Source organism: Raphanus sativus, chromosome 5, assembly GCF_000801105.2.
Source record: "Raphanus sativus cultivar WK10039 chromosome 5, ASM80110v3, whole genome shotgun sequence".
Classification (NCBI taxonomy): Eukaryota; Viridiplantae; Streptophyta; class Magnoliopsida; order Brassicales; family Brassicaceae; genus Raphanus; species Raphanus sativus.
The window spans coordinates 71,825-97,322 of record NC_079515.1 but is presented as its reverse complement, the minus strand read 5'-3'; the positions used below and the strand labels follow the sequence as shown (position 1 = coordinate 97,322).

The 25,498-nt window shown below is 40.1% G+C and overlaps 7 protein-coding genes across 8 annotated transcripts; 5 read left to right on the top strand and 2 right to left on the bottom strand.

Moving 5' to 3' along the window:
• The first annotated feature begins 268 nt into the window (after positions 1–268).
• LOC108857431 (universal stress protein A-like protein) lies at positions 269–7,594 on the top strand. Its single transcript, XM_018631418.2, has 3 exons — positions 269–632; positions 729–847; positions 7,300–7,594. The coding sequence occupies exons 1-3, from the start codon at positions 333–335 to the stop codon at positions 7,406–7,408; spliced, it is 528 nt and encodes a 175-aa protein (XP_018486920.1). The 5' UTR covers positions 269–332; the 3' UTR covers positions 7,409–7,594.
• Positions 7,595–7,735: 141 nt separating this feature from the next.
• On the bottom strand, positions 7,736–9,083 carry LOC108860882 (transcription factor MYB57-like). The gene is made up of 3 exons (XM_018634733.2): positions 8,777–9,083; positions 8,419–8,548; positions 7,736–8,313 (listed from the first exon to the last, which is right to left on the bottom strand). The coding sequence occupies exons 1-3, from the start codon at positions 8,943–8,945 to the stop codon at positions 7,986–7,988; spliced, it is 627 nt and encodes a 208-aa protein (XP_018490235.1). The 5' UTR covers positions 8,946–9,083; the 3' UTR covers positions 7,736–7,985.
• Positions 9,084–12,084: 3,001 nt separating this feature from the next.
• Positions 12,085–13,621, bottom strand: LOC108837157 (uncharacterized). The gene has a single exon (XM_057011412.1). The coding sequence runs from the start codon at positions 13,385–13,387 to the stop codon at positions 12,308–12,310; it is 1,080 nt and encodes a 359-aa protein (XP_056867392.1). The 5' UTR covers positions 13,388–13,621; the 3' UTR covers positions 12,085–12,307.
• A 101-nt stretch (positions 13,622–13,722) lies between these two features.
• LOC108837158 (protein NUCLEAR FUSION DEFECTIVE 4) lies at positions 13,723–15,700 on the top strand. The gene has a single exon (XM_018610227.2). It carries the CDS (start codon positions 13,879–13,881, stop codon positions 15,526–15,528), a length of 1,650 nt encoding a protein of 549 aa, XP_018465729.2. The 5' UTR covers positions 13,723–13,878; the 3' UTR covers positions 15,529–15,700.
• Positions 15,701–16,444: 744 nt separating this feature from the next.
• On the top strand, positions 16,445–19,555 carry LOC108805225 (E3 ubiquitin-protein ligase RGLG1). 2 transcript variants are annotated; one of them, XM_018577209.2, is made up of 11 exons: positions 16,445–16,605; positions 17,108–17,499; positions 17,612–17,696; positions 17,800–17,943; positions 18,029–18,142; positions 18,241–18,338; positions 18,407–18,486; positions 18,602–18,707; positions 18,799–18,926; positions 19,005–19,161; positions 19,262–19,555. In XM_018577209.2, the coding sequence occupies exons 2-11, from the start codon at positions 17,161–17,163 to the stop codon at positions 19,397–19,399; spliced, it is 1,389 nt and encodes a 462-aa protein (XP_018432711.1). In that variant the 5' UTR covers positions 16,445–16,605; positions 17,108–17,160; the 3' UTR covers positions 19,400–19,555. The 2 variants fall into 2 exon arrangements, with proteins under 2 accessions (XP_018432711.1, XP_018432712.1); XM_018577210.2 differs by lacking the exon at positions 16,445–16,605 and adding an exon at positions 16,637–16,974.
• A 180-nt stretch (positions 19,556–19,735) lies between these two features.
• On the top strand, positions 19,736–20,847 carry LOC130495148 (uncharacterized). Its single transcript, XM_056986323.1, has 2 exons — positions 19,736–20,369; positions 20,469–20,847. Exons 1-2 carry the CDS (start codon positions 19,851–19,853, stop codon positions 20,790–20,792), a joined length of 843 nt encoding a protein of 280 aa, XP_056842303.1. The 5' UTR covers positions 19,736–19,850; the 3' UTR covers positions 20,793–20,847.
• A 682-nt stretch (positions 20,848–21,529) lies between these two features.
• On the top strand, positions 21,530–24,928 carry LOC130494455 (protein SIEVE ELEMENT OCCLUSION A-like). Its single transcript, XM_056986368.1, has 7 exons — positions 21,530–22,172; positions 22,263–22,343; positions 22,439–22,914; positions 23,029–23,138; positions 23,234–23,376; positions 23,470–23,934; positions 24,035–24,928. The coding sequence occupies exons 1-7, from the start codon at positions 21,609–21,611 to the stop codon at positions 24,674–24,676; spliced, it is 2,481 nt and encodes an 826-aa protein (XP_056842348.1). The 5' UTR covers positions 21,530–21,608; the 3' UTR covers positions 24,677–24,928.
• Positions 24,929–25,498: the final 570 nt, after the last annotated feature.

Below are 25,498 nucleotides of genomic sequence, written 5' to 3'. Positions count from 1 at the left end.
TATTTTTTAAAAAGTTGATAGTAATAATATTATTAGAGATCTAAACATGGGCCATTCGTTTGGGTCATAATTGTTGGGCTTGTTGTGAATGAAAGGGTAGCTTTGAAAAGATAAATACACAAAAGTTGTAGTCGGTCTCCCACGTAACAGAAAAAGCAGCGCACTATAGCAAGTGTATAAGATTATTGGGCAAAATACGCTTCTATACACACGGCGCACGACGCAGAGCCTAGTTGTCCATCTTCTGACCAGATCATTGTCTTAAAACAGGACTTGTTCAAGTATATCAGAGAATTCGAGAAAGAAGAAGAAGAAGAAGAAAGTGGTGAAAGATGGAGAGGGAGCCGACACGAGTGATGGTGGCTGTGAACGAATCGACGATCAAAGGGAAGCCTCACCCTTCGATAAGCAGCAAAAGAGCTTTCGAATGGACTCTGGAGAAAATGGTCCGATCCAACACTAGCGATTTCAAGATTCTCTTGCTACATGTACATGTTGTGGACGAAGACGGTTTTGATGAGGTAGACAGCATATATGCGTCTCCTGATGATTTCAGAGACATGAGAGAGTCTAACAAGTCTAAAGGTCTTCACCTTCTCGAGTTTTTCGTTACAAAATGTCATGAGATTGGGGTAAATAACTCTCTCTCTTACATAATCCTCAATTTCATAATAACTTGTGCACTTCTGTGATGCTTTAATAAACTAAATGCTTCTTCTTGTGTGTAGGTTAGTTGCGAGGCATGGATCAAGAAAGGTGATCCAAAGGACGTTATATGCCAAGAAGTTAGCCGGGTCCGACCAGATCTTCTTGTTTTGGGAAGCCGTGGTCTAGGCCGCTTCCAAAAGTATGTTCAACTCTCACTATTATATGCCATGCTCTCTAGTTATCTGACGCGGAGTGATCAGATCGAAATGCCAATCAGATCATATACTTTTAAGTTTTAACTGTGATGTGTTGGATAGGATTTTCGCTTTGACACAAGTTTTTGACAGATAATCTGATTATTGGACATGAGCGGAACCCAACAAGAGAATATAATGTTGGACTACGCATTGAGCGCTTGAATATCATAGACTCAATTAGTTAACTAGCTACTGTTGTTGTTTGAAAACATTGGTCTGTTCTGTTTTTTTTTATTATTATCATTTTTTTTTTTGAGCAACATTAATCATAACCATTAAAGAATCGGTCCTAATGGGCTGATGTAGAGTTTACAGAAGCAAGATGGGCTTTGGCTATTGAGTCCGCAAGCCCATTAGATGATCTAGGACAAAAAGAAAAAACGCAAAGAGAGAAAGAGGAGGAGAGCGAAGCGATGTCCGACAAGACGCCGTAGAGTTCTGTCGGTCTCCGGTTCGCCCGAATCGCCGTGATGAGCGCTTGAGCATCTGATCGAAGCCAGATAGAGGTGTAGCCTAGCGTAGAAGCGTGTATCAGAGCATCTCTGATCGCTAGTGCCTCCGCCATTTGTGCTGAAGAAACGAAAAGAAAGCTCCTCCCTCCTCGATCGATCTCGCCTGTAGCGTCTTTGAGGATCCAGCCTATCCCCGCCGCTAGAGAGTCCGAACGCCAGGCTCCATCTGTGTTGCAGATGATCGTGTGTTCCGGAAGGTCCTGGAGTGAAGGGGTAGGTGGGAGATGAATCGGCCTAGGAGTGACAATAGGTTGTGCCTTCTCCCATTCCTGCGCCGCTTGGATGGCCTTGCATGTCGTGTCGGCGGCCGAAGACTTCCTGTTCTCAAAGGTAAGTTGATTTCTAGATAACCAAATAAACCATAGGATCCACGGAAAGATGTTGATTGTAACTCCTGTAGGGGGGAGGAGTCTGCGCTTCATGGATATCGCATGTTCATCTACCACTGAAGATACTTGGGAAGAGTCAAAAGTCGATTCCCATGGTGTTTGGAGCCACACCTCCTGCGCAAAAGCACACTGGAAGAACAGGTGTAGTGTGGTTTCTCTTTGTCCACATTGGGGGCAGACTGTATTACTTAACATCTCCCGCTTTTGTAGGTTTTCTCCGGTTGGTAACGCTCCATGAAGAATCTTCCAAAGAAAAAGCTTCAACTTGGGAGATAGAGGGGGTGACCAAACCAACTTGTTCCACTCTATAGGAGGAGCGACGGGAGAGGTCTCGTGGTGGTTCTCAGGTTGTAGCAGCATAGAGTAGTAGCCTGACTTTGTCGAATACTCTCCCGATTCTTGGAGTGGCCAAACGTATGCATCCTCAGCGCCCACCGAACTTGGCCTGATTTGGAGGATGAGATGCGACAACTCAGGAAGTAAGCTATTAACTCTTGCTATATTCCATTCCTTAGTTTCGCGAGATAGTAGGTCAGCCACTAGGAGATCTTGCTCTAGTAGTGTTGTGGGGCCAAAGGGTCGCAAGTTCACTTTAGGATTGATCCACGAGTCCTTGAACACCCTAGTAGAATCGCCATTCCCAATAGCTCGTCCCAGATGCTTAATCAACAGATCTCTGCCCCATAAGATTCCTTTCCACCCATGAGAGGAAGTAGAGCTAGGTGTGACCGTAAGGAACGACTTGCTAGAGCAATATTTTCCATGAAGTATACGGGCCAGTAGACAATTAGGCTTGGTTAGGAGTCGCCAAGCAATTTTCCCCAGAAGTGCTTGATTGAATAACTGAACATCCCTAAGTCCTAGGCCCCCTTGACTCTTGGGCTTAATGATTTTGTCCCACACAACCCAGCAGATCTTGCGATCTCCCTTGTTGTTGTCCCACATGAACCTAACAAGAACTGATTGTATTTGGTTACAGAGACCTACTGGGAGCATAAAGCAGGACATCGCAAAGGAGGGAATTGCCGACAACACCGATTGCAACATTGTCAGCTTCCCAGCGGTAGTGAGAAACCTTGAGGACCAGCCTTGCGCCGTTTGCTTCATGCGATCTACTATGGAGGCGAACAGATCTCTCTTCTTTTTGCCAAACAACTCAGGTAAGCCCAAATATTTTCCTACACCTCCCTCCCTATTGATACCTAGATGTGCTTTTACTCGGTCTCTGTCTGCTTGGGGAGTCTTAGAAGAGAATGAGATAGAGGATTTATCGGCATTTATTTTCTGTCCAGAAGCCATCTCATACTCATGTAGAATTTTTAGGAGTGTCGTGCAGCATTGTTGATCAGTTCCAGTAAAGAACATAGTATCATCTGCAAAAAGCAGATGATTTATCCTTGGACTGTTGTTTGATACTCTGACTCCCGTAAGTAATCCATCTGCTTGTGCTTTTGTGCAGAGGCCCGACAGCACCTCCGCACACAAGATGAAGATATAGGGTGACAGAGGATCTCCTTGACGGACTCCGCGTTGTGGTGTGACCTCTCCAACGACCTCATTTTCAAGCAGGAATGAGTACGATACTGTGGAGACACATTGAAGGATCCAGTCGACGAACTTTTCATCAAAGCCGAAGGATTGAAGTACTTGACTGATGAAAGGCCACTCTAAGCGATCGTACGCTTTGGAGATGTCCGTTTTTACAGCCATCGAGCAGTGAACCTCCGCCTCCGACGTTTTCAGGTAATGTAGAACTTCGTGGGTAATAAGAACGTTGTCAGAGATAGCTCTTTCCGGTACAAAGGCAGATTGGAACTCTGATATAATAGTCTGTAGAACCGGTTTTAACCTGAGCGCCAACGATTTAGAGATAGCTTTGTAGTATACATTGCAGAGAGCTATAGGTCTGTAGTCCGCTACCTTCAGAGGTTTGGCTATCTTTGGTATGAGCCTGATGTGGGTGTTGTTGATGCTGTTTGGCAGGGCACCTGAAGAGAAGAACGCTCGGATTTCACAGCAGATGGCAGGTCCCACAGAAGCCCAGTTAGATTGGAAGAAGCTGGCTGAAAAGCCATCTGGCCCTGGGGCTTTATCGGGATGGATAGCAAACATAGCTTCCTTAATCTCCAAATCTGATGGGATCGGGATGAGCTTAGCGTTAACTTCAGGGGAGATACACGGTTTGAGAGCTCTGTTAACCACTTCATCCACCCGAGGGTTTGTAGAGGTAAAGATGTCTCGAAAATAGAGTGATATTACTTCTGCTATCTGTTCTTCTTCAAACACAGTGACACCATTTGTGTTTTCTATTGCAGAGAGGCGATTTCGTATTCTTCTGCTCTTGGTGGAGGCGTGGAAATAGCCCGTATTGAGGTCCCCAAGAGCCAGCCAGAGTTGGCGACTTCGCTGCTTCCAGAATTCCTCTTCAGCCTTGTAAGCCAGCATAAGCTTTTGGTTAATAGAGGAGATGAGATTGTCGTTTGCACAGGTATCTGACATGGCTTTATCCAACTCTTTTTGTAGTTTAACAATCTCTTTCTGGCTATTAACATAGTGGTCCTTGCTCCATTTAGAAATAGCACGTCTACAGCACGCTATTCGATTTGCAACTGGGGCTCCGTCAGTGCTCTCCCAAGCTTGCTCCACAAGTAAGCGAACCTCCTCATTATCCCGCAGTCTCCTATCGTAGCGAAAGGACTGACTCCGCTTATTCTTCATAGGTGTGAACGTCGTGAGGATGGGTCTGTGATCCGATTCTTCAAAAGGGAGATAGTAGCATCTACTGGTTGGGTATCTTTCAGACCAGCTGCTGTTAGCAAGGGCCCGATCTAGCCTGCAGTGGACCGTGTGCGTGTGTCTTGTCCCTCTCCAAGACAAGAAATTCCCTGAGTGCCTTATGTCAAAGAGATCGCATGCTGACAAGAAGGTTCGAAAGTTGCTAAATGAGTTTTCAGATCGTTCCTTCCCCCCCGACTTCTCTGTATTGTCGACGATCTCATTAAAGTCCCCAGTCAGAAACCAGGGTGAGTCTCTCGTGATTGATATGTCAGTGATTTGGTCCCAGACTGCTTGTCTGTTGGGGATTTCAGGTGCACCGTACACAAAGGAGCTAAAGAAACTTGTATTCTTGTAGGATATGAAGGTGTCCACGAAGTTGGAGTTAGAAGACAGGACTTCCACTTGAATATCTGATTTCCAGAGAAGAGCTAGTCCACCCGAACCTGGGCTCTCAGGCGGGACCAAGAAGTGTGAGTCGAAGTTCATAGAGCTGATTTTTTTTAAGACAGTTTCATCTGAATTTTTCGTCTCTTGCAGGAAAATGAAATCAGGGGAAAGTTTTTTATTTAGAGCGACGAGCCTGCGAACTGTTCTGGGATTTCCCAACCCACAGCAGTTCCAGCTCAATACGCCTAAGGAAGGAGGTTTTCCCCTGCTTGAAAATCCGATTGTAGATTGACGGGCAGGTCACTTTGCGGAGGTGGAGATCCAGGGACGCTTGCACGCGGGGGGATAGTATTAGAACTAGTCCCAGAGGAGCGTTGCTGACGTGGTGATGGGCCATGTGACCTTGATCCTGCTGGCGACCCTTGGGTCTGAGACAGGAGGATTCTATTGGAGCTTAGTCCAGCAAATACTCTGGGACTTGCAGCTGGTTTCTTAGCAGGTCTGCCTCTCTTCTTTGTAACTTTAGCCCCAGCAGGAGGTAGGACGTGTAGAGGTATAGAGGGGAGTGCGAGATTCTCAGCTCTGAGACCATCACCTCTAGAAGAGCTTCCTAATAAGACTGCATTACGTTGTGCAGTGGCTGATTCTATAATGGATGTTGCAGTTTTTTCAGTCAGCCTTTCCAATTCACTTTGAAAAACTCGCTGCATACGTGCCTCCTTCTCTTTAGGGTCTGCGCAATTGGTGTACATCAGGGTAGCTTCACGCAGCTCATCAAGAATTTCTTCTCTAGTTGGAACAGGAGGAAGTTGAGGTAATTGAGGGAAATCAGAGAGCGCTAAATTCCTTTCAAGAGGAGGAATGGTCCATCCTGTAGTTCCACGTGGCGGGGAGGAGGGTCTCTGCTGAGCGAGAGAATGTGTCTCTTTAGCTTTCTCTCTCCATTGCTGAGTTGGTCTGTCTCTGTTAGGGGAGAAGCGGCCCTCATTATGACGACGAGAACGGGATCTTGGTGGTGATTTAGAAGGACGCCTAGCATTACTAGTTCGCGTAGGGACCACTGTCGGGTCCGGGGTGATGCTGTTTGAAGAAAGCTTGTTGCGCAAGGGAGCACCTCTGTTGACAGGAGGCAATCTGTCACCATAGGGCCGACCATGTCTATCAACACGGTGACTGAACTCCGGGGGTCTGTCCCTTGCTGTATCTCCTCTGCCTCCAGAACGGGCTCGGAGTGATTGAGACTCTGTGGCTACGCCAGCAGGGATCGATTTGCGCAAAGAGCAGTGTATCCCCTCATGGAGGATGCTCTGGCATTCGGAGCAGTGTTTGCCTAGGTTCTCGTACTCCAGCTGAAGAATTAGCTCCTCTCCAGAAGGGAAGTCAAAGGAGACCTCCTTCTCCAGAGCTTTAAAAGCATCAAGAGAGATGCGCATCTTGATGGACGTCTTTGTGATGGAGTAGTCATCCAACTTGCCCAAGTCGAAGCCGATATTGTACAGCACCTTCTCATGCCAGTAGTGAAGGGGTAGCCCGTGGATGCGAATCCAAAACGGGATCTGAGAGGGGAACTTAGGGGAGATGACCGGTTCCCACCGCTGGAGGACCACCATCCAACTACAGAACTGGTACGGACGGTTTGCAAGAACCTCCTTCAGGTCATCTTCCCTTTCAAATCTGAATTGGAAGCAGTCGAGACCTAAGTCAGAGCCATAAACTTTCCCCTTCAAAGTCCAACTACGGGGGAGAGCCGAGAGAAGCAGTTCTAGTTTCTGCTCACGAGGGTTCAGTATGCGACCGATTAGAGTCAGAGCATTGTCGTTGATGAGTCGTGAGGTGTCGAGTTCCGGAGCCTTGATACGACGGCGCTGTGAGTCCTTAGGAGGGTAGCGAGCTTCAGATGACGAGTTGTGAGCCATTGTCTTGCTGCAGTGAGTGAGATGAGGTAGCTAGGGAATTAGGGTATTGAGGTGAAGACGCAGAGAGTAGCGGCGAGACTTGGAAACGACACAGAGGAGTTCCGTCGACCCCGTGCCGGTTCACAAAACCTCCGGGGAGTGTTTTTTCCGGTGGTTGTTTTGTGTATTAACCAGTGGACAAAGCCAAAAACGGAAAAGGATTTGAAAAGAGAAGCAGGGGACAGATGGTATTATGCCAAAAGAGGAAAAAAGGTGACTGGTATCAGATACCGTGTGCTAGGGGACTGCTGGCTAAAGACCGATATCGACAGTAGTGCCCGAGAGAGTTTCCACAGACGTTAGACTTAAACCAAAAAACGCTATTATTATCATACTTCTGAGTCTTTTTCCCGGTTACTCTTTTGGATTGCAGGGTCTTTGTGGGGACGGTGAGTGGGTTCTGTGTGAAGCATGCTGAGTGTCAAGTCCTCACGATCAAACGCAATGCCGATGAAACTCCCAGTGATCCTGCTGATGACTAAACCAACTACATCATAAACTCTTCTTTCATCTTATCCCAGAGTGTGCTTTTGTGTGTCCAACTCTATGATTAATAATAATTGTATGTGTGTGTGTATGTGTCTGTGCAGTCTGCTATGTTTTGTGGTTTATATCATCCAACATAATATTTCAAATAATTTCATATGATCAGTCTGTTTCTGTTGTCAGTGATAATGCAACTAAACTTTTAATTTTTATTAATCATTTAGTATAATCAAATTAATAAATCTGAACGATCAAAAGCTTATAACCGTTTCTCACATTGTCTAATTACCACAACTTTGTTCTAACTCCAACAAGCTCGAAACTGAAACAAAAAAAGAGTAATATATAAAATTTAATTATAAACGAACAGGAGTAACTTACACACCGCCTTCACATGATTTGAAGACTAATTGATATGATTGCATGAAATTATTATAAATGATAGGTAAACGAAACAAGATTTCAGCAATATGAAAACCAAAGAACGTACCATACAAAAACAAACAAAAATCGGATCGGGTATCATACGTAGGACTAGCAAATGCATAGTCATTTAAATCAATGTGACTAAAATTAAATCACTGGGTGGTCACCATTAAGCAACTGAAGGGGGCATTGATCTTCAACGTTCCAGTAACTGTCGTTTGACTGTTCCATCACATGAAATGACGTCGTTGTCGTCGCCGGAGAAATTAAGCTCTCAGCCATATCGAAGCCTTTGCTGGAGCTGCCTTGGTCCGTCGCTGTTATCACCGAGCTCTGCGAGTTTCCCGAACAATGACGAATATTATTCATATTTACTGACGAAGACAATTTCACGTGTCTCTGAATCTTTGTCCTCCAGAAATTCTTTATCTCGTTGTCCGTTCTCCCTGGAAGATATTTCGCAATCTTTGACCACCTGTTAATGTTTTTAACACCGTACGTAAGTTTTCTTGTCAAATCGAACTTGCAATGAAGTTGAATGATCATGCAGTCATTAAACAATATTATATAACTAAGACACCTGTTTCCAAGCTTAGCATGAAGCTGAATGATCAAAAGCTGTTCTTCTTCTGTTATGTTCCCTCGCCGCACATCTGGCCGGAGATAGTTCAGCCACCTGAGCCGACAACTTTTTTCCGTACGTTTTAGACCTGATTACATGAAAACATAAATATATCAGAAACATAACCAACAAGATACGACGTGGGTATATATCTATATATTCACAATTATCTCGATCTATTATGGATCATTGAATGCTAAACAAAACAATTGATATTTTAAGAAAAAATAAAATACATTTTTATAGAGAAAATAAAAGACATTAGTTAATTCATATATATACAAAAGAAGACGATTAAGAAATATGTTTTAATTACCAGAGGCTTTGGCTACGGAGTTCCAAAGACCTTCACCATGATTAAGGATGTAATTAAAGAGGATCAAATCTTCTTCCATAGTCCATGGTCCTTTCCTCACTGTTCCTTCTTCTTCTTCTTTCTGTGATGGTATTCTCTCTTTCCTTATCTCTGTCTTCTTCGTATCCATCTTCTTCTTTCTAGTTAGATTGTTTTGTATCTTTGTACTCGGAGGCGGGAAGATTGATTAACAACTGTTTCCTTCTATAGGACACACACTATATGAAAACATATGATATACTAATGAAAATATGTAATACTTAATTACAAAGCTTACCGATAATAAATAAATAGTTAAATGAAAATGTTGGCGGATTAGTTCACGTCCACACAATTCGTAAACAGTGAGAAAGAAGAAACATGACACAAAACTTATGTTGAATAACGACTACTTCCTAACACTCTCTATCAATCCTATATTTATACTAGCTAATATTTAATTAGAATTTGAAACCAGTGAATGTCTTCTTTTTTTCGAAACTGAATTCGATTAACCCATTTTCGATCATGTAGGCAGTAGGCTGCACACTCTTAAAAACTACTATTATATTTGACTTGATAAAGACGTTTTTACGTGTATGATTTAGATTTTACCTTTTATAAAATATCTTAAAATCGGAGAAAAATAAAAAACAACGGACTTGTGATATCTTAAAATCGCAATTAATTGGAATCAGTTTGATGTATGCCAAATTTAGTAAGTGGAGTTTTGTGGCTGAAAATTCAAATGATGTGTCAGCTCACGATCCAATTCACTTATTGTAATAGAATATAAAACTGGCATTTTGTTTTAAAACAGATAAAAATATAACCAATTAGCTTTTTTTTTTTTTTTTTTGGTCAAATATAACCAATTAGCTTTCCTGTAGATTTCCATATATAAACTTAGAACTATCATTCTATAATTATAATTAATACTCGTAGTTTTTTCTTGGTTGATGATTGATTCTTCAAGATAAAAAGGTTATCTCCTAGAAATTAATGATAAATATTGGTAATGGAAAATAAACCATGTGTAATATGTAGCGAGCTCTGATTTTAGATTTTAGGAGTCCATGATTCGTTTAGCTATAAAAGGAAAATCAATCTGTAACCACAAAAATAGAGTTTAATTGGAGATGAATAGGCTGTCATCAATTATATTATCAACAAAATACACAAACGACACACATTTTCCTAGTAAGCCATAGATGCACCAAACTTCCTTTTCTAAGGTTTTTCTTTCTAAAAGAAATCAATCTATACTATTAAAGCAGGATTCTATTGTTCTTTTTACTAAAAATACCCTTTTCTTTATTAACATTGCATATTTCATTAAGGGCAATCAAGTAATATTAATAACACATTTATATTGGGTCATTTTTTCTGATCTAGCCCACATCCCACATGAGATCTCTCTTGGGCCATTTGGGCTGATTAAAAAAATCAGATTCAATTCTTATTTTTTTTCTCCAAATTCAAATAATTTATTTTCAATCATTCTTAATATTTTGTGTAATGAACAAAAATTAATCACTTCGGGTACAGATCGGTTCTTTCGGGTATCGGGTTTTTCGGATTTTGAAATTAAACCCCAGTCGGGTATTATAAAATTTCGGATCGGGTTCAAGTCGGGTCTTTCCGGATCCGGGTGGATTCGGTTCTCATGCATAAGAACCTGAAAAAATAACCAATTAACCAAAGTATCTAAACGGGTTCGGTTATTTGTACTCAAAGTAACCAAAGTATCCGATTCAGTTCAAATTTTTGTATCTAAATTACTCAATAGTAACTAAAAATATTCATTCTATACAGTTTTTTTGGGTGAACTTTTATCCAAACCATCATATTTTATCCAAAAATATTCAAAGTATCGAAAATAACTACTATAGCTAACTTATAATATTAATTTAAAATATTAAAATAATTATAAATATAATTATAACATATATTTATATATATATATTCACATTTCAGATATCTTCGGGTACTCATTCGGTTTTCAGATCGGGTCGGGTTCGGGACCGGTTCTTCGGATATAATAATTTAGAACTCATTCGGATATTTACTCCGGGTCTGATCGGGTTTGGAACCCTGATTTTCGGATCGGTTTCAGGTTGGTTCTTCGGATTCAGATATTGTGTTCAGGCCTATACTCATTTAAAATGAAACACGATAAAGAAAGATAAAAAACTTAAGTCTTTTATAAAAAACAAATATATGAAAATATGACATTTACTAAATATTTGTCAATTTAAAAAAAAACTAAAGGAAAATAAACCCGCGCTTTGAAAGCGCGGGTCAAAATCTAGTATTAGAATTATGAAACATCACCTTTAATGAACCCAATCCAATTTATTTTCAAGCCCCCTTGTATAATTTCAGATTTATTTATATCAAAATGATTCTAACACAAATATTACTATGTATATATGAATATAGCAAGTGCTAATTAATTATTGCATACAGTAACAAAATCTAAGTAAAACCGGTTTGGGAAAGAAAAAAAAAGAACAGAAAGTAATATATTCCATTTGTATGTGAAAGATTGATGTTTTATGATTTTCACAGATATTTAAAAATTTAAATATATTTTAAAAAATTTTAGTTTCACCAATAAAGTTTTACCACATATATTTTAATTTATTTTAATCTTAAAATAATTATGTTGATTATAATCTAAAACATTAATTTTTTAAAAAAAAATTAAATCTAAAATGTCATTTATTCAAATATCGAGGGAGTATAAAATATGATAAAATACAGCTTCTGATCATTTCCCACATGAATTAGCATCTTTTATTGAGTTTTTCTTTGATATAAGAGAGAGAGGCTGTTGGAAAGATCAATATGGACTCTTGAATTTTAGAAAATACAAAATCAGGCTCACAAAGTTGGGCTCATTGTCTCCGTCCGCAGTTTATGGGAAAGGCAGCAGCAGATCATCGTGGATCTTGCCTCCTCTGCCGATGATGAACAACAATACTTACCAATTCACATGACCATGGCGATGAACATCACAAGAAGAAGCAAATGCTCAGCAGAGATACTGGATTGGACTATTCGTCCTAACCCCACCGTCTCTTTGTCTCACTCCGCTTTAGAACTCGACACATCTAGGGTTTCATCTCTATGCTCTAACAAGGTAATCAATATATAATACTTGTTTGTGATTATAATTTCATCTTTATTTGAAATCAATGCTAGGTTATATGTTTATATCTTTGATCATTTTTTCTATATATAGAAAAATGTCTCTTTTCATCATAGAATGATGTCTTGTTTGTGAGTTATTATAAGTTTTGTGCAGGCACATATCATTTTCATCATCATAGTAAAAAACAAAAAAAAAGAGTAATTTCTTACATAAACACTAGGCTGGTTTTCCAAATTAAGACATATGCAATAGTAATAGATAGAATGGGAATTTGAGACAAGCTCTGGTAAATTTGTATGTATATACAAGAGGGAGAGAAATAAAGGCAGCCAGCTTACCTTAAAAGAAACTATCTATTACGCAGTTTCTCTTACGCAGTTCCCGGGTAACATGTACTTGTAACTATCGGCATTCTGGATCAGATAAGTAGGTAGATGAACAGCTGAGTAAGACCTCGGTATCGGACCTAGTTTTCCTATAATCTCTCTGAAAGTGTGCTCTTCAGGAAACATATCGAAAAGATCAGTTCCTTTGCAGATCACATCTTGGATTCGTTTTGGGTTGAGGTAATGTGAGAATCTAACACGGTCGGTATGGCTATAAGCTTTCATCTTGAACACAAAATCTCTGATGTATCTGAAACAGAAGCTGCAATGCCATCCTGAGTCCGCCAAAAGACTGTCGCTTTGCCTGAAATGAGCGTACCTTGTTTTCCCAGGCTTGTAGAGATGAACAGAAGCTCTCCAGCTTTTGCTGTCGAGATAGTACTCATATGAGTAGAGGTAGTTTCTCAGCTGAAGGTGAAGAACCGGTGGGTATCCGTCGCACCATCTAAGCAGATTGATGGTGTGGCCACTCGGTATCTCGTCAACATCAGACATGATCAAAAGATCATCTTCTTGAATACCCGCGAGTTTGATAAGTTGGTCAAGTGCGAGCCTTTGGAATGATTCTTCCACAAACGGGTTCTCGCCTTTCTTCGCTCTTCCTCCTCCTCCTACGTGCCCATAAGACAGTCTTTCTGGCTCAACAAACTTGAACGTCTTGTGGCGGTTTTCTGCGAAAGACAAAGGTTTCGAGAGACCGGTGAAAGTGGAGTTGGATTCGAGAAGCACAAACTGCGTAATATAAGGATTTAGCTCGTTCCAGCGAATAGTCAGCATATCGACCTCGTTGCTGAACAAGACAGCGTCGAAGACTCTTCTTGGAGAATGGCGAATATTCCAGCCGTGAAGAGTGCAGAGCAAGTCCATGGAAGTGTTGGGGTGGTAGTAATGGGGAAGGATGTTAAAGGGTTTGGGAGGGGATTGCCAAAGAGGTCTCAAGAAATAAGTGAACTTCTGACCATGCAAATAGATAAAGAAGATGGAGAGAGGGAGGAGTGTGAAGAGAAATATAAATTTTTTGAAATCATATCCTACGAGAAGCCGTGACATGGCATTGCCTCCACGAGAACCCTTCTGTAAAAGAAGAAACAATTAGTTCAAGAATGGAAGATCAATATCCTTTGTGAAGAATTGAGAAAAAAAGTACCTGTGCGATATTATTTGTCTTCTTAGAACTACAATCAGACATAATTTGATTATTACCTTACAGATAAAAACAAAATCTCTCTGTGCTTTTGAAATCTTGAAAAGGAAGAAGAAGAATGAGAGAGAGAGAAATGGTGGGATGAAGATGATCAAGTCCTAAAAAATCGATGCAGAGAAACAATGATGTTTGGTGCTTTTTTTTTTAACTTGGGGCTGTAATTATCAAAATCTATTTTTCCCCTTTTTTTAAAAAAAAAACTAACCTATCGGTAATTAACTGTTGTGAGTAATCTATGGAATTTAAAAATAGTAAAAAGAATTTCAAATCGAACGTTTCTTTTTTCAAAAAAAAAATGAAAAATAAGAGAGGCAAAAGATTGTGAGGGGAGGGCCAAATGAAAGCACCAGAAAAGACAAGTACGACGAAGGAGGAGGAGGTGCAATCTCCGCCTTGTATGCTCCAATGGTGGCGTAGATGGACGGTGTTGGTGGCAGCCATCTGGATCCAAGCCTTCACGGGCACTAACTTCGATTTCTCGGCCTACTCCTCCGACATGAAATCGTCAATGGGCGTATCTCAGTCGCGCCTCAACTACATGGCTGTCGCTTCTGATTTAGGCAAAGCGTTGGGCTGGTCTTCCGGTTACGCTGTTGCCTATTTCCCTCTCTCCGCTGTCCTATTCTCCGCCGCTGCGATGGGTCTCGTCGGTTACGGCGTCCAGTGGTTATCCATAGCCGTCGACGTAATCCATCTCCCATACTCTCTGGTTCTGGTATGCTGCTCCTTAGCTGGACTAAGCATCTGCTGGTTCAACACCGTCTGTTTCGTCCTCTGCGTTAGGCACTTTGTATCAAATCATTCCCTCGCATTGTCTCTCGTCGTCAGTTTCAACGGAATCAGTGCAGCCTTGTACACCCTTGGCCACGAAGTCATCAGTGGCAAATCATCTGCTAGCTCTGAAGTTTACCTTCTTCTCAACTCTCTCATCCCTTTATTTGTCTCTCTTTTAGCCCTCTGGCCTGTCCTTACTAACCCTAACTCCTCTCCTACCCACCGATCCTCCCATGACGACGAGACCCGAATCTTCATCGTCTTCAATGTCTTAGCACTAATCACCTGCTTTTACCTTCTCTTGCCTTCCTCAGGCACCTACTTAGCTTCATCTCCTCGTTGGCATTTCCTCGGAGCCATTTGTCTTCTCATTTTCCCACTCTGCGTCCCCTTTCTCCACTATATTCTCCACTCATGTTTCGGCCACCATCGCACCTCTGCCTATTCGGTGGTTAACATAGAGGAGCCCAATATACCAAAAAGAGTGGGATTAGATCCTGAGGAGATTAATGAATCTTATAAAGTGGGACGCCTAGGTGATGAACACTCTCTTGGAATGCTGGTTCGTAGCCTCGAGTTTTGGCTATACTACTTTTCGTATTGCTTTGGTGGAACCATTGGTCTTGTCTACAGCAACAACTTAGGTCAGATTTCTCAGTCTCTAGGACAGAGCAGCTCAAACGCAAAATCCTTAGTGACACTCTTCTCTGCCTTCTCCTTTTTGGGAAGGTTGCTCTCCTCTGCACCTGACTTCACACGCAAGAAATTATACTACTTGACAAGAACAGCCTGGTTCACCATTTCGCTACTTCCAACACCTTTGGCCTTCTTCCTCCTCGCCTATTCATCCAAGACCGCGCTGCTACAGGTTGCGACCGCACTAATAGGGTTAAGTTCAGGGTTCGTCTTCGCGGCAGCGGTTTCAGTAACTTCCGACCTCTTTGGAAGAAACAGCGTTGGTGTAAACCAGAACATACTCATCACGAACATTCCTATAGGATCGCTCTTCTACGGGTACATGGCTGGTTCTGTCTATGACAAGCATGCCACGCCATCTGTCGTGTCGGACACGGTTGTTTGCGTGGGAAGAAGGTGTTATTTTGCAACGTTTTTGTTATGGGGTTGTTTGTCTGTTGTGGGATTAGTATGTAGCTTGATTCTGTTTATTAGAACTAGACCAGTTTACCACCAGTTAGCACAAAACCGAAATTGAAAAGACTGTGTTTTGATTGATGGGATCCAAGTTGAGAGTGTTGTAAAAATGATTTTTCTTTCTTTTTTTTTTGTTGCCAAGAATGACAACAGATTTTCCATTTAATTAAAGGGGGAGGGTGTTGATTGAATTTTAAAGATTAAGTAAATGATACTCCCTCCGTTTCATATTATATGTCGTTCTAACCTTATGCACACAGATTAAGAAAACATTTAATTTTACATATTTCCAAAATAAAAACACTATTACCAATACACCTAACCATGTATCAACCAATAGAAAAATGGAAAAGAGAATATTGTTAATAAATTTTGCATTGAAAACCGAAAACGACACTTATTTTGAAACAAAAAATTTCCTCTAGAACGACATATAATTTGAAACGGAGGGAATATGAAAATTTTAAATAGTTTATGATAAAATCATAAAGTGGAGGTTGGATAACAAGTAACTAATAATATACGTAAAGAAAAAAAAAGTTTTAAAAAAGTGGAATGGACTTTAAAACTTAGGGAATATGTTAGGTGGGCCAAGTTTTGAAAGAATGTATAAAGTAATGGATTCTTTTACAAGTTTACTCTTGTGTGCTGGTTTGGAGATAATGATTTGATCCAAAACGAGAAGCAAACATTAATGGGGGTTGATTCATGATTAACACTAAAATAAAGAAGAGAAAGATAACTATCTGGAACAAAGCAAAATAAATAAAATAGTACTCCCTCTGTTTTTTAAAGATAAATATTTTAGAAAAATAAATTGTTTCACAAAGATGTATTTTTTATGTTTTCTATACAAAAATTGCAAATTTCAATAAAATTGATTGAATTTATTGAAAGACTATTGGTTAAAATGCATTGGAATTTGATAATTTATAAAAAATGATGTATAGTTAATGTGTTTTTTTAATATGTGTGAAAACACCAAAACATACATGTTTACAAAACAGAAGGAGTATATAATATTCAAGTTGTGATTCAATCCGCCACTGATTGAAAGAAGATCCATTCACCTCTTAAAAAAGAAGAAGAAGAAGAAGAACTAATCTTCAAGAGTCCTCTTGTCGTTGGCATAGAAAAGGTGGGATTTGTCTATTGTATAGGTTCTCCATATGATATATAGATTATATATTTGTATGTTTTGTTTTGTGTTTAAGATGTTGAATCTGGGAAAAGTAATAGTATAATAGAAGCAATGGGTAGATCCGTCAAAGAGTTTGTATATATATAATGAAATTTAGTAACGGCAAGTGAGTCAGGAGTCGTCGGTGGATCGTAGGAAACGTGATTGAATCTTAGTCTTCTTTCTTATACGTGTTAAGATTGATTTTGATTTACAGCCGCCGCCTCTTTTGCTTCGCCAACCCCTCTATACCTATAATTGCCTCACATACGTACACTTTTGCATGTTCAATCCAATTCTCTTCTGAAAGTTTTGTGATAGTCATTGGTACATTTGCATGTTGAATCACTTCTCTTCTTTCTTTCTTTCTTGGAAAATTAAGAGGATAAGATTCCAAAATTCTGAATCTTCCTTTCTTTTTGTTCGTTCGGGTTAAATCTTTTTTTTTTTTTTGATTCAGGGTATTAATCTTGAGCTTCAAGTTTGGAATCTGAATAAAGATTTTCTTTATTGATGGGAGGAGGAAATTCTAAAGAAGATTGGAGGCAAGAGTCGCCATCTTCATCATCATCATCATGGGCGTCTCATCAGAGTTATCCTCAGTCTGGACCAGGCAGCTACAACTACCCTCCTCCACCCTCTTTTTCTCCATCTCCTGCGGCTCCCAGTTTTGGTGATCATCTTCCTCAACCGCCTTCTTATAGTCAAGAGCAGGGCTATGCTTATCCTTATCCTCCCCCACAGCCACAGCCACAGCCTTCGCAGAGTACTCATGCTGCTTCTTCTTCTGATAGAAAAAAGTTTGATCGTAGGTATTCCAGAATATCTGATAATTACGCTTCTTTAGATCAGGTTAGAGAGCTTCTTTCTTTCTTTCTTTCTAACAAGTGATGAATGAGTGATACAGAAATAGTTTTGGTTTTGGATTTGCCTTAAAAATAGTGTTTCTACGATGATTCCACAGGTGTCAGAGGCTCTAGGGCGTGCAGGTCTTGAATCTTCTAATCTTATCCTCGGTATTGATTTCACCAAAAGCAATGAATGGACAGGTTGCTTTGAGCTTTTTCTTTTCTTTCTTATATGATAAATCTTCATCTAGGACATGCTTGGGCTAATCATCATCATCATTGTTTGGTTTCTGTGCTGCTGCAGGCGCCAAGTCCTTCAATAAGAAAAGCTTGCATCATATCAGCAGCAATACTCCCAATCCTTATGAACAAGCTATCACTATCATTGGAAGAACCTTAGCCTCCTTTGACGAGGACAACTTAATTCCTTGTTTTGGTTTTGGTGACGGTAAGTATATCACTGCTTACTTGGTGTCTTTTGTTATTTCAGATACTTAATGCCATGGTAAATATCATCAACCTATATTTTGCAGCATCAACTCATGATCAAGACGTGTTTAGTTTCTATCCAGAGGGTATATCCTCTAATGGATTTGAGCAAGTTTTGGCTCGCTACAGAGAGATTGTCCCTCACCTTAAGCTCGCAGGCTTGTTTCTTCTTTTTTTAGCATTCTCTATCTCCTTGTTAAACGCAAACTTTTTAAGTACTTAGACCAGTGTGTAAAATTGTATTTGTATTATTCAGGACCGACATCTTTTGCACCCATCATTGAAATGGCGATGACAGTGGTTGAGCAGAGTAGTGGCCAATATCATGTGTTAGTGATCATAGCCGATGGACAGGTTCATATTTTTAATGCCTAAGCTTGTGATATGATCTCTCAGTGTCTAAGGATATCAATCAATCTCAGGTAACAAGAAGTGTGGATACGGAACATGGGCAGTTAAGTCCCCAGGAACAGAGGACTGTTGATGCAATTGTGAAAGCAAGGTTTGTGTGAATAATATCTACTACTACTACTACTTTTGTGTTTCAATTTTATTTTCATGTTTGTCGGTTTTATGTAATATCAGTTCCTTCCTTTTCTGTTGGGTGTTGCATGCAGTACTCTTCCTTTGTCAATAGTGTTAGTCGGGGTGGGGGATGGACCATGGGACATGATGCAGGAATTTGATGATAACATACCTTCCCGAGCTTTTGATAACTTCCAAGTAATAACATACTTCTTTTTTGTCTTTTCTTTCAATGAAACATTGATTCTTGCATTTACCCCATCTCTCTTTTTATATGTTTATAATATAGTTTGTGAACTTCACGGAGATCATGTCGAAGAACAAAGAGCAGTCTCGGAAGGAGACAGAATTCGCACTCTCTGCTCTCATGGAGATTCCTCCACAGTACAAAGCTACCATCGAGCTTGGCCTTTTAGGGTAATACTTCACCTAAACCCCCCAAAAAAACTTGTATTGTTTTTATGAATGTACTTTATTCTTCTCTTCCTGTGGCAGGCGAAGAAATGGGAGTATCCCAGAGAGAATCCCACTTCCACCTCCGGTGCAGAGCGGTTCAACATTCTTCAACCCCTCCAAAGCTTCCCCAATACCGAATTTTGAACCTAGTGTACCTACTTATCCCATGGAAACCAAGGATGTTGACGATAATCAGGTTAAAAAATATATAGTACAATGTGTTTGAAATGTTTTCTTTAATATATAATAAACTCTGATCTTATAAATTTTTTTTTTTTTTGTGTGAACAACAACAGCTATGCCCGATATGTCTGAGCAATCCTAAAAACATGGCGTTTGGTTGCGGCCATCAGACATGTTATGAATGCGGTCCAGGCCTTAAGGTGTGTCCTATTTGTCGTGCACCCATCCAGACCAGAATTAAGCTCTACTAACGACCATCCTCCTCTCTCTCTCTCTCTCTCTCTCTCTCTCTCTGTAAAAAAAATGATAATAAGAAAATCATTTCTTCTTACTTTTAGTGCGTTGACTTTCTCTTCATCTGTCAAAGAATCCTATTTTCATCATCAAAAAGGCTTTGCTGTTTTATATATGATTTTTCCCTCCCATAGAAATATAGAATACAAGCCCAATAAAGACATCTCAAATATTTTCTTACAGCAAAAAGGTAGATGGTTTATCCAATAAAGGCCTACTACTGAAATGGGCTTAAAGCAATATTCACCACTCATCAATTATCCACTCACTTCTAAACATTTATAACATTTCCAAAAAAGAAAAAAAAAATCTAAAGGTTGGCTCACTTTTTGCTTCTTCTTCTGCTAACGATTGATTCTTAGCTTGTAGCCATATAATAATCCAAACAGGGAGAGAATATAGCTTTTCATGGATTCTCTTCGATTCAACCTTCACCAATCTCCCTTTCAGCTGAGACCCAGAAAAACTTTTCGACCAAGAATCACTAGCATTTCGAACCAAACCGAAGAAACCGATCCGCGACCAACATCTTCGCCCGGTAAGATCCAACGCTTAGTACTCAACAATGAAGGTCGTACCAAACTCAACTCCGGTCCTGACCGCGAATTCTATTCATACCCACGGTTCGTAAACCACGTCGATGACGGCTTCATATCCTCCTTAACGGATCTCTACAGAAACCGGTTAAGATCCGGTTCGATTGTATTAGACATGATGAGCTCATGGGTTAGCCATCTACCAGAAGAGGTGAAGTTCGAGAAAGTAGTGGGACATGGTCTTAACGCACAGGAGCTTGCCAGAAACCCTAGACTCGATTACTTCTTCATCAAGGATCTTAACGAGGATCAGAAACTCGAGTTCCAAGACAAATATTTCGATGCGGTTTTATGTTCTGTCGGTGTACAGTATCTACAACAACCCGAAAAGGTGCGTTTAAAAAAAAAAAAAAGAAGGGGCGTAATAGTAAAACTTGATATATATACAGTATGTCTATTTCCTAAACCGGACATGGATATTAACGCGCAGGTGTTTGCGGAAGTGTATAGAGTGTTAAAACCGGGAGGTGCGTTGATAGTGAGTTTTAGCAATCGGATGTTTTATGAGAAAGCAATCAGGGTTTGGAGAGATGGAACCGAGTACGGTCGGGTACAGCTGGTGGTTCAGTACTTTCAGTCTGTCCAAGGGTTTACTCAGCCGGAGATCATCCGGCAACAGCCTCCTCCTAATGGTGGTGGAGGAGCTGAGAAACCGGTTTTGAATTGGTTTATGGGTTTAATTGGTTTAGCTTCTAGGCCGGACCCTTTTAATGCTGTGATTGCTTATAAGAATTTTAAACCTCTGTATGAGTAAACAAACAAATAGTGTATTATTATTTATTTAAGAGTGTAAATGCATTATCACGTTTTTTCTGATATTACTACGAATGGAAAGTATATAGAAAAGAAGTTGATCTTGAATAACAAGTTTGAAATATAGATTATAAAGTAAAAGAAGCTTTGAACCTAGAGGACCAAATCCAGCTGGAGAAACTTGCATGACAAATTCAAAAACAGTAAAAAAGAAAATTTTAGATTTTTAGAAACCAATGGGATTAGAGGAACCTACAATACAAAAGAATTATCTGAAAGAAAAAAAAAATCATACAATGTGGAAATTATAATATAGTATGACATAATTTTCATCAATAGCATGCATGTGTTTGTTTGATTCGTTTTGTTCGTAGATTCATGGACAATTTTAATAATATCTAAGCAAGGTAGCTTTGTCCCTTTCCACGAGTATCACGAGTTGCTTATATTATGATTTTTGATTTTATCTATGCCAACATTACTAAAAATACGTTATATTATGTTAATTGCATGTAGTACTACTGACGTACAGTTAATTAGTAAATGTTAATTAGTAGCTATGAAGAAGTTACCAACAAAACTAATTTGGTTAAACGTTTGTCAAAGAAATCATCTACGGAAGTGTCAAAGACACAAAACAAATATTGAACCATAGATGAAGCAAAGAAGTTGATTCGAAGTTGCCCCTTGTTTTCTTAATCCCTTTTTACGTGTATATATACATGCATGTGTATACTACTAACCCAATCATTCACCTCAACACATCATATCCTTCACACATATTTTTTCTTCAACCCCTTCCTCCTCGATCGCCAGTATGGCCAAACGCTTCCAGTTGAACCCAAAGCCCTTCGGTACTAACCCACCAGCCGATCCTCTCAAAAGGGTCTCTCTGATCCCAAGATCCGCCGAGCAGAAGCTGACTGATAACCTAGGCGAGAGGCGTCCCGTAGCCGCGAAAACTCACGAAGACGGAGAACAATCAGATGGTCACCATGTTGCTCCTCCTCCAAACACTGTGGAACCTCCTACTAAGGTGATGGATCATGAGCCCGAGACGAAGATCGGTTCTGTAGTCCCTAAGACCGCACATCATCCACATTCATCTGAGGATATCGTCGATGCCAATAGTCGACACTCTTTGGTGCCGAGATCACTGGGTGACAACTCTCTCGGTGGAAGATTTGGACCGGGAAAGAAACAAGCTTTCCATAGAAATGGGAGACCCATGTTTTCACTTTCTGATGACCGAGTGATGGCCGATAGAGTCTTGAAGACTCATAGTCCAGACATGATCTTCTTTGATGTCAAATCACTTCTCTCCGTTGTTGATGACATCTTCAAGTCTCATGTCCCATCCATCGACTCCTCTGCTCCTAAGGTTTTGTTTCTTGCTCCGCAATCAATCTCCCCTCATTTCAGTATATTTATTGACTAATTCCATTTTTCTTTCAAATTCAAAATTGTGCAGCCGTCACTCGTTTTCAAGGACTACACTGACCATGTCTCCTTTGAGACATTCGCGGACCTCATCGATCAAATCTCTTGCGAGGTATATACATACAGTCATACTCATAAGAAGCTTCCTTATTTTAACATTCGATTCATTTTCTTAAGAAAAGTATCATATCAATGTCTCTGACACAGATCGAGTGCAAGTGTCTTCATGGCGGTGAGTCTCACGGTATGAAGACAACAGGGCTTCACAGTCACTTAGACAGTCGCAATACGGCGACGTTCTCTGTTCTGTCAATGGTCTCCAAATACCGCTGGGATGCTAAGCTAGTCCTTATCCTAGCCGCTTTGGCCGTGAAATACGGCGTTTTTCTCCTCCTCGCAGAGACATACGCAACAAATCAGCTCACAAAATCTCTGGCACTCATCAAACAGCTGCCTAGCATCTTCTCTAGGCAGAACGCGCTACACCAGCGTCTCGACAAGACCCGAGTTCTGATGCAAGACATGGTTGATCTCACCACTACCATCATCCATATCCATCAACTACCACCTAACCATATCACAGCCGCGTTTACCGATCATGTCCCCACTGCAGTTTACTGGATTGTTCGCTGTGTTCTGATCTGCGCTTCTCATATCAATGGCGCCAGCGGTTTCAAGCAGGAGTACGTACACAAAAACAAAACAAAAATAATATATTCTGATTTGAAGATTTCTTGACACTCAAGAAAACAGTTCTAAAGTTTTTTTTTCTTTTTAATGATATTTGGGATGTGCAGCCAAATCATGTCGTTTATGGAAGTTTCGGAGATACACGAGAATAGTGAAAGGCTTAGGAAGATCAATGCTTACCTGCTAGAACAACTCAAGAAGAGTCACTTGACCATTGGTGAGATTTATTGCATAATTCAAGTTCAATTATATTTTCTCTCGCTTTTGATTCTCTGATCTCGAGCTCTCTGTATAAAATACAATACAATACAGAGGATGGTATCATGGAAGACGAGTATCAAGAACTCATTCAGACGTTCACTACTATCATTCACGTTGACGTTGTTCCTCCTCTGATTCGTCTTCTCAGACCCATTGACTTTCTTTACCATGGAGATGGTGCTTCCAAGAGACGCGTAATCTAACCTAAATATTTTTCTTTCAAATTCTCTTTGCCGCTCCTTTTGATTATCTCTGATCCGTTTTCAACCATTAATTAACGAAACTAGGTTGGGATCAATGTGCTCACCCAAAAGCACGTTCTTCTTCTGGTATCTGACCTAGAAAACATCGAAAAAGAGCTCTACATCCTGGAATCGCTCTACACAGAAGCATGGCAGCAATCATTCGAGATTCTATGGGTCCCAGTTCAAGATTTCTGGACAGAAGCCGATGATGCTAAGTTCGAGTCACTTCATTCCAACATGAAGTGGTACGTTCTTGGAGAGCCTCGGAGGTTAAGGAGATCTGCTGTCAGGTTTGTGAGACAATGGTGGGGATTCAAGAACAGACCTATTCTCATTGCACTTGATCCCAAAGGTCAAGTTATGTCCACTAACGCTTTCCCCATGGTCTGGATCTGGCAACCCTTCGCCCATCCATTCACTACCTCAAGGGAACGTGATCTCTGGGGTGAACAGGAGTGGAATCTTGAGTTCTTGATTGATGGCACTGATCCTCACTCCCTTAACCAGGTTTTCCTTTATTCATAAAAAGAAAAAAACAGAGTATTTCTTTGTAAAATAATATTCCTTGTTCTACAAGTAACCTAAAGAATATTTTTTCTTATATCAGCTTGTTGAAGGAAAATACATATGTCTCTATGGAGGAGAAGACATGCAATGGATCAGAAGCTTCACTAGTCTGTGGCGTAGTGTCGCAAAAGCCGCAAACATTCAAGTCGAGATGGTTTATGTTGGAAAAAGGAACCCTAAGAAGGGAATCCAGCCGATAATCAACACAATCAGAGACGAAAACCTCAGCCACACACTCCCGGACTTGTTCCAGATCTGGTTCTTCTGGACGAGGATAGAGAGCATGTGGGAGTCAAAGCAACGGATGCTAAAAGCCCACGGAACCAAAGGCTTTAAAGAAGAGGAAAAGGACCTTGTTCTGCAAGAAATCGTTGCTATGTTAGGTTTTGGAGGAGAAGGAGATGGTTGGGGACTCGTTAGTAGAACTTCGGACTTGATGGTTCGTGCCAAAGGTAACTTGTTTTCCAATGGTTTGGCTGAATATAACCAGTGGGAAGTCAACATTCCCACACATGGTTTTCTGAAAGCACTCAATGACCATCTCTTGATGCGTCTCCCACCACACCACTGCACAAGGTTCATGCTTCCTGAGACTGCTGGGATTATACCCAATGAGGTCGAGTGCACCGAGTGCCGTAGGACCATGGAAAAGTATTACTTGTACCAATGCTGCCTTGAGTAAGATCCTGCAATATTGATTTGGAAGCTTCTACAACATTTTAATAAAACCAAAGTTTGCGTCTTTTTCTCCTTCGAATAATTCCTCTTGTGTTTTCTCTTCTTCATATGTTGTTGTTGCTGCTGCTGATTTCTGGTCTATGAACGCAGTATATTTGTACTAAAAATTGTTTATTTATGATTTGAAAAATAAAATACAAAATATTTATGTATTTCGAAGCTAATAAACTGATAGAGCATTGTTCTTATTTGTTGATTTCTTGAGTCTTAAGCTTCTATAATACTGGCTTCTTCTTCTGTCCGTAATCAACTTTTTAATTGCACACTAGACCACGTTCTTTATGAATTTGATTAGTAGAAAGTGAACATATATCTTTTTGAAACTAAATTAGTTTAGAGCTAATAAAGTAGACTAACCAGAGGATAAAATAAACAGTCAACAGATGAACATTTTTCAGGCATATATAAAATTTAGACATCACTTTCTCGTGGATCTTTAGTACATAGATGAATGTTGACAACAAAAAGATTAATGTAACATACATGTCCAAGTGATGTTGCAATCTTTTACCAACATATCTTATTTGGGTTCAAGATATATTTAAGGTTAGACTCCAAATAAAGTTTGACATCTATTAAATGTCCAAGTGATGTGGCAATCTTGTACTAACTTTTGGGATAATAAACAAGTAATTCGGCAATCTTTTACTAACTTTTGATTATGAGTTAGACATATACTAAAATGATATAAAGCTTATGGTTAGGTTAAACATATGTTTTCTACATAAACAATTTTTTAATATAACATGTATAATTCGTCTATCTT

Coding starts and splice junctions, on each gene's coding strand:
- LOC108837158 (XM_018610227.2), top strand. CDS start 13,879: ATGAAAGCACCAGAAAAGACAAGTACGACGAAGGAGGAGGAGGTGCAA.
- LOC130494455 (XM_056986368.1), top strand. CDS start 21,609: ATGGCCAAACGCTTCCAGTTGAACCCAAAGCCCTTCGGTACTAACCCA. Junction 22,173..22,262: donor TCGACTCCTCTGCTCCTAAG/GTTTTGTTTCTT, acceptor AAAATTGTGCAG/CCGTCACTCGTTTTCAAGGA. Junction 22,344..22,438: donor TCGATCAAATCTCTTGCGAG/GTATATACATAC, acceptor TCTCTGACACAG/ATCGAGTGCAAGTGTCTTCA.
- LOC108860882 (XM_018634733.2), bottom strand. CDS start 8,945: ATGGATACGAAGAAGACAGAGATAAGGAAAGAGAGAATACCATCACAG. Junction 8,549..8,776: donor CTCCGTAGCCAAAGCCTCTG/GTAATTAAAACA, acceptor TCATGTAATCAG/GTCTAAAACGTACGGAAAAA. Junction 8,314..8,418: donor CATGCTAAGCTTGGAAACAG/GTGTCTTAGTTA, acceptor AAACATTAACAG/GTGGTCAAAGATTGCGAAAT.
- LOC108837157 (XM_057011412.1), bottom strand. CDS start 13,387: ATGTCACGGCTTCTCGTAGGATATGATTTCAAAAAATTTATATTTCTC.
- LOC108805225 (XM_018577209.2), top strand. CDS start 17,161: ATGGGAGGAGGAAATTCTAAAGAAGATTGGAGGCAAGAGTCGCCATCT. Junction 18,339..18,406: donor TGATCATAGCCGATGGACAG/GTTCATATTTTT, acceptor AATCAATCTCAG/GTAACAAGAAGTGTGGATAC. Junction 18,927..19,004: donor ATCGAGCTTGGCCTTTTAGG/GTAATACTTCAC, acceptor TTCCTGTGGCAG/GCGAAGAAATGGGAGTATCC.
- LOC130495148 (XM_056986323.1), top strand. CDS start 19,851: ATGGATTCTCTTCGATTCAACCTTCACCAATCTCCCTTTCAGCTGAGA. Junction 20,370..20,468: donor ATCTACAACAACCCGAAAAG/GTGCGTTTAAAA, acceptor ATTAACGCGCAG/GTGTTTGCGGAAGTGTATAG.
- LOC108857431 (XM_018631418.2), top strand. CDS start 333: ATGGAGAGGGAGCCGACACGAGTGATGGTGGCTGTGAACGAATCGACG. Junction 633..728: donor CAAAATGTCATGAGATTGGG/GTAAATAACTCT, acceptor TCTTGTGTGTAG/GTTAGTTGCGAGGCATGGAT. Junction 848..7,299: donor GGTCTAGGCCGCTTCCAAAA/GTATGTTCAACT, acceptor TTTGGATTGCAG/GGTCTTTGTGGGGACGGTGA.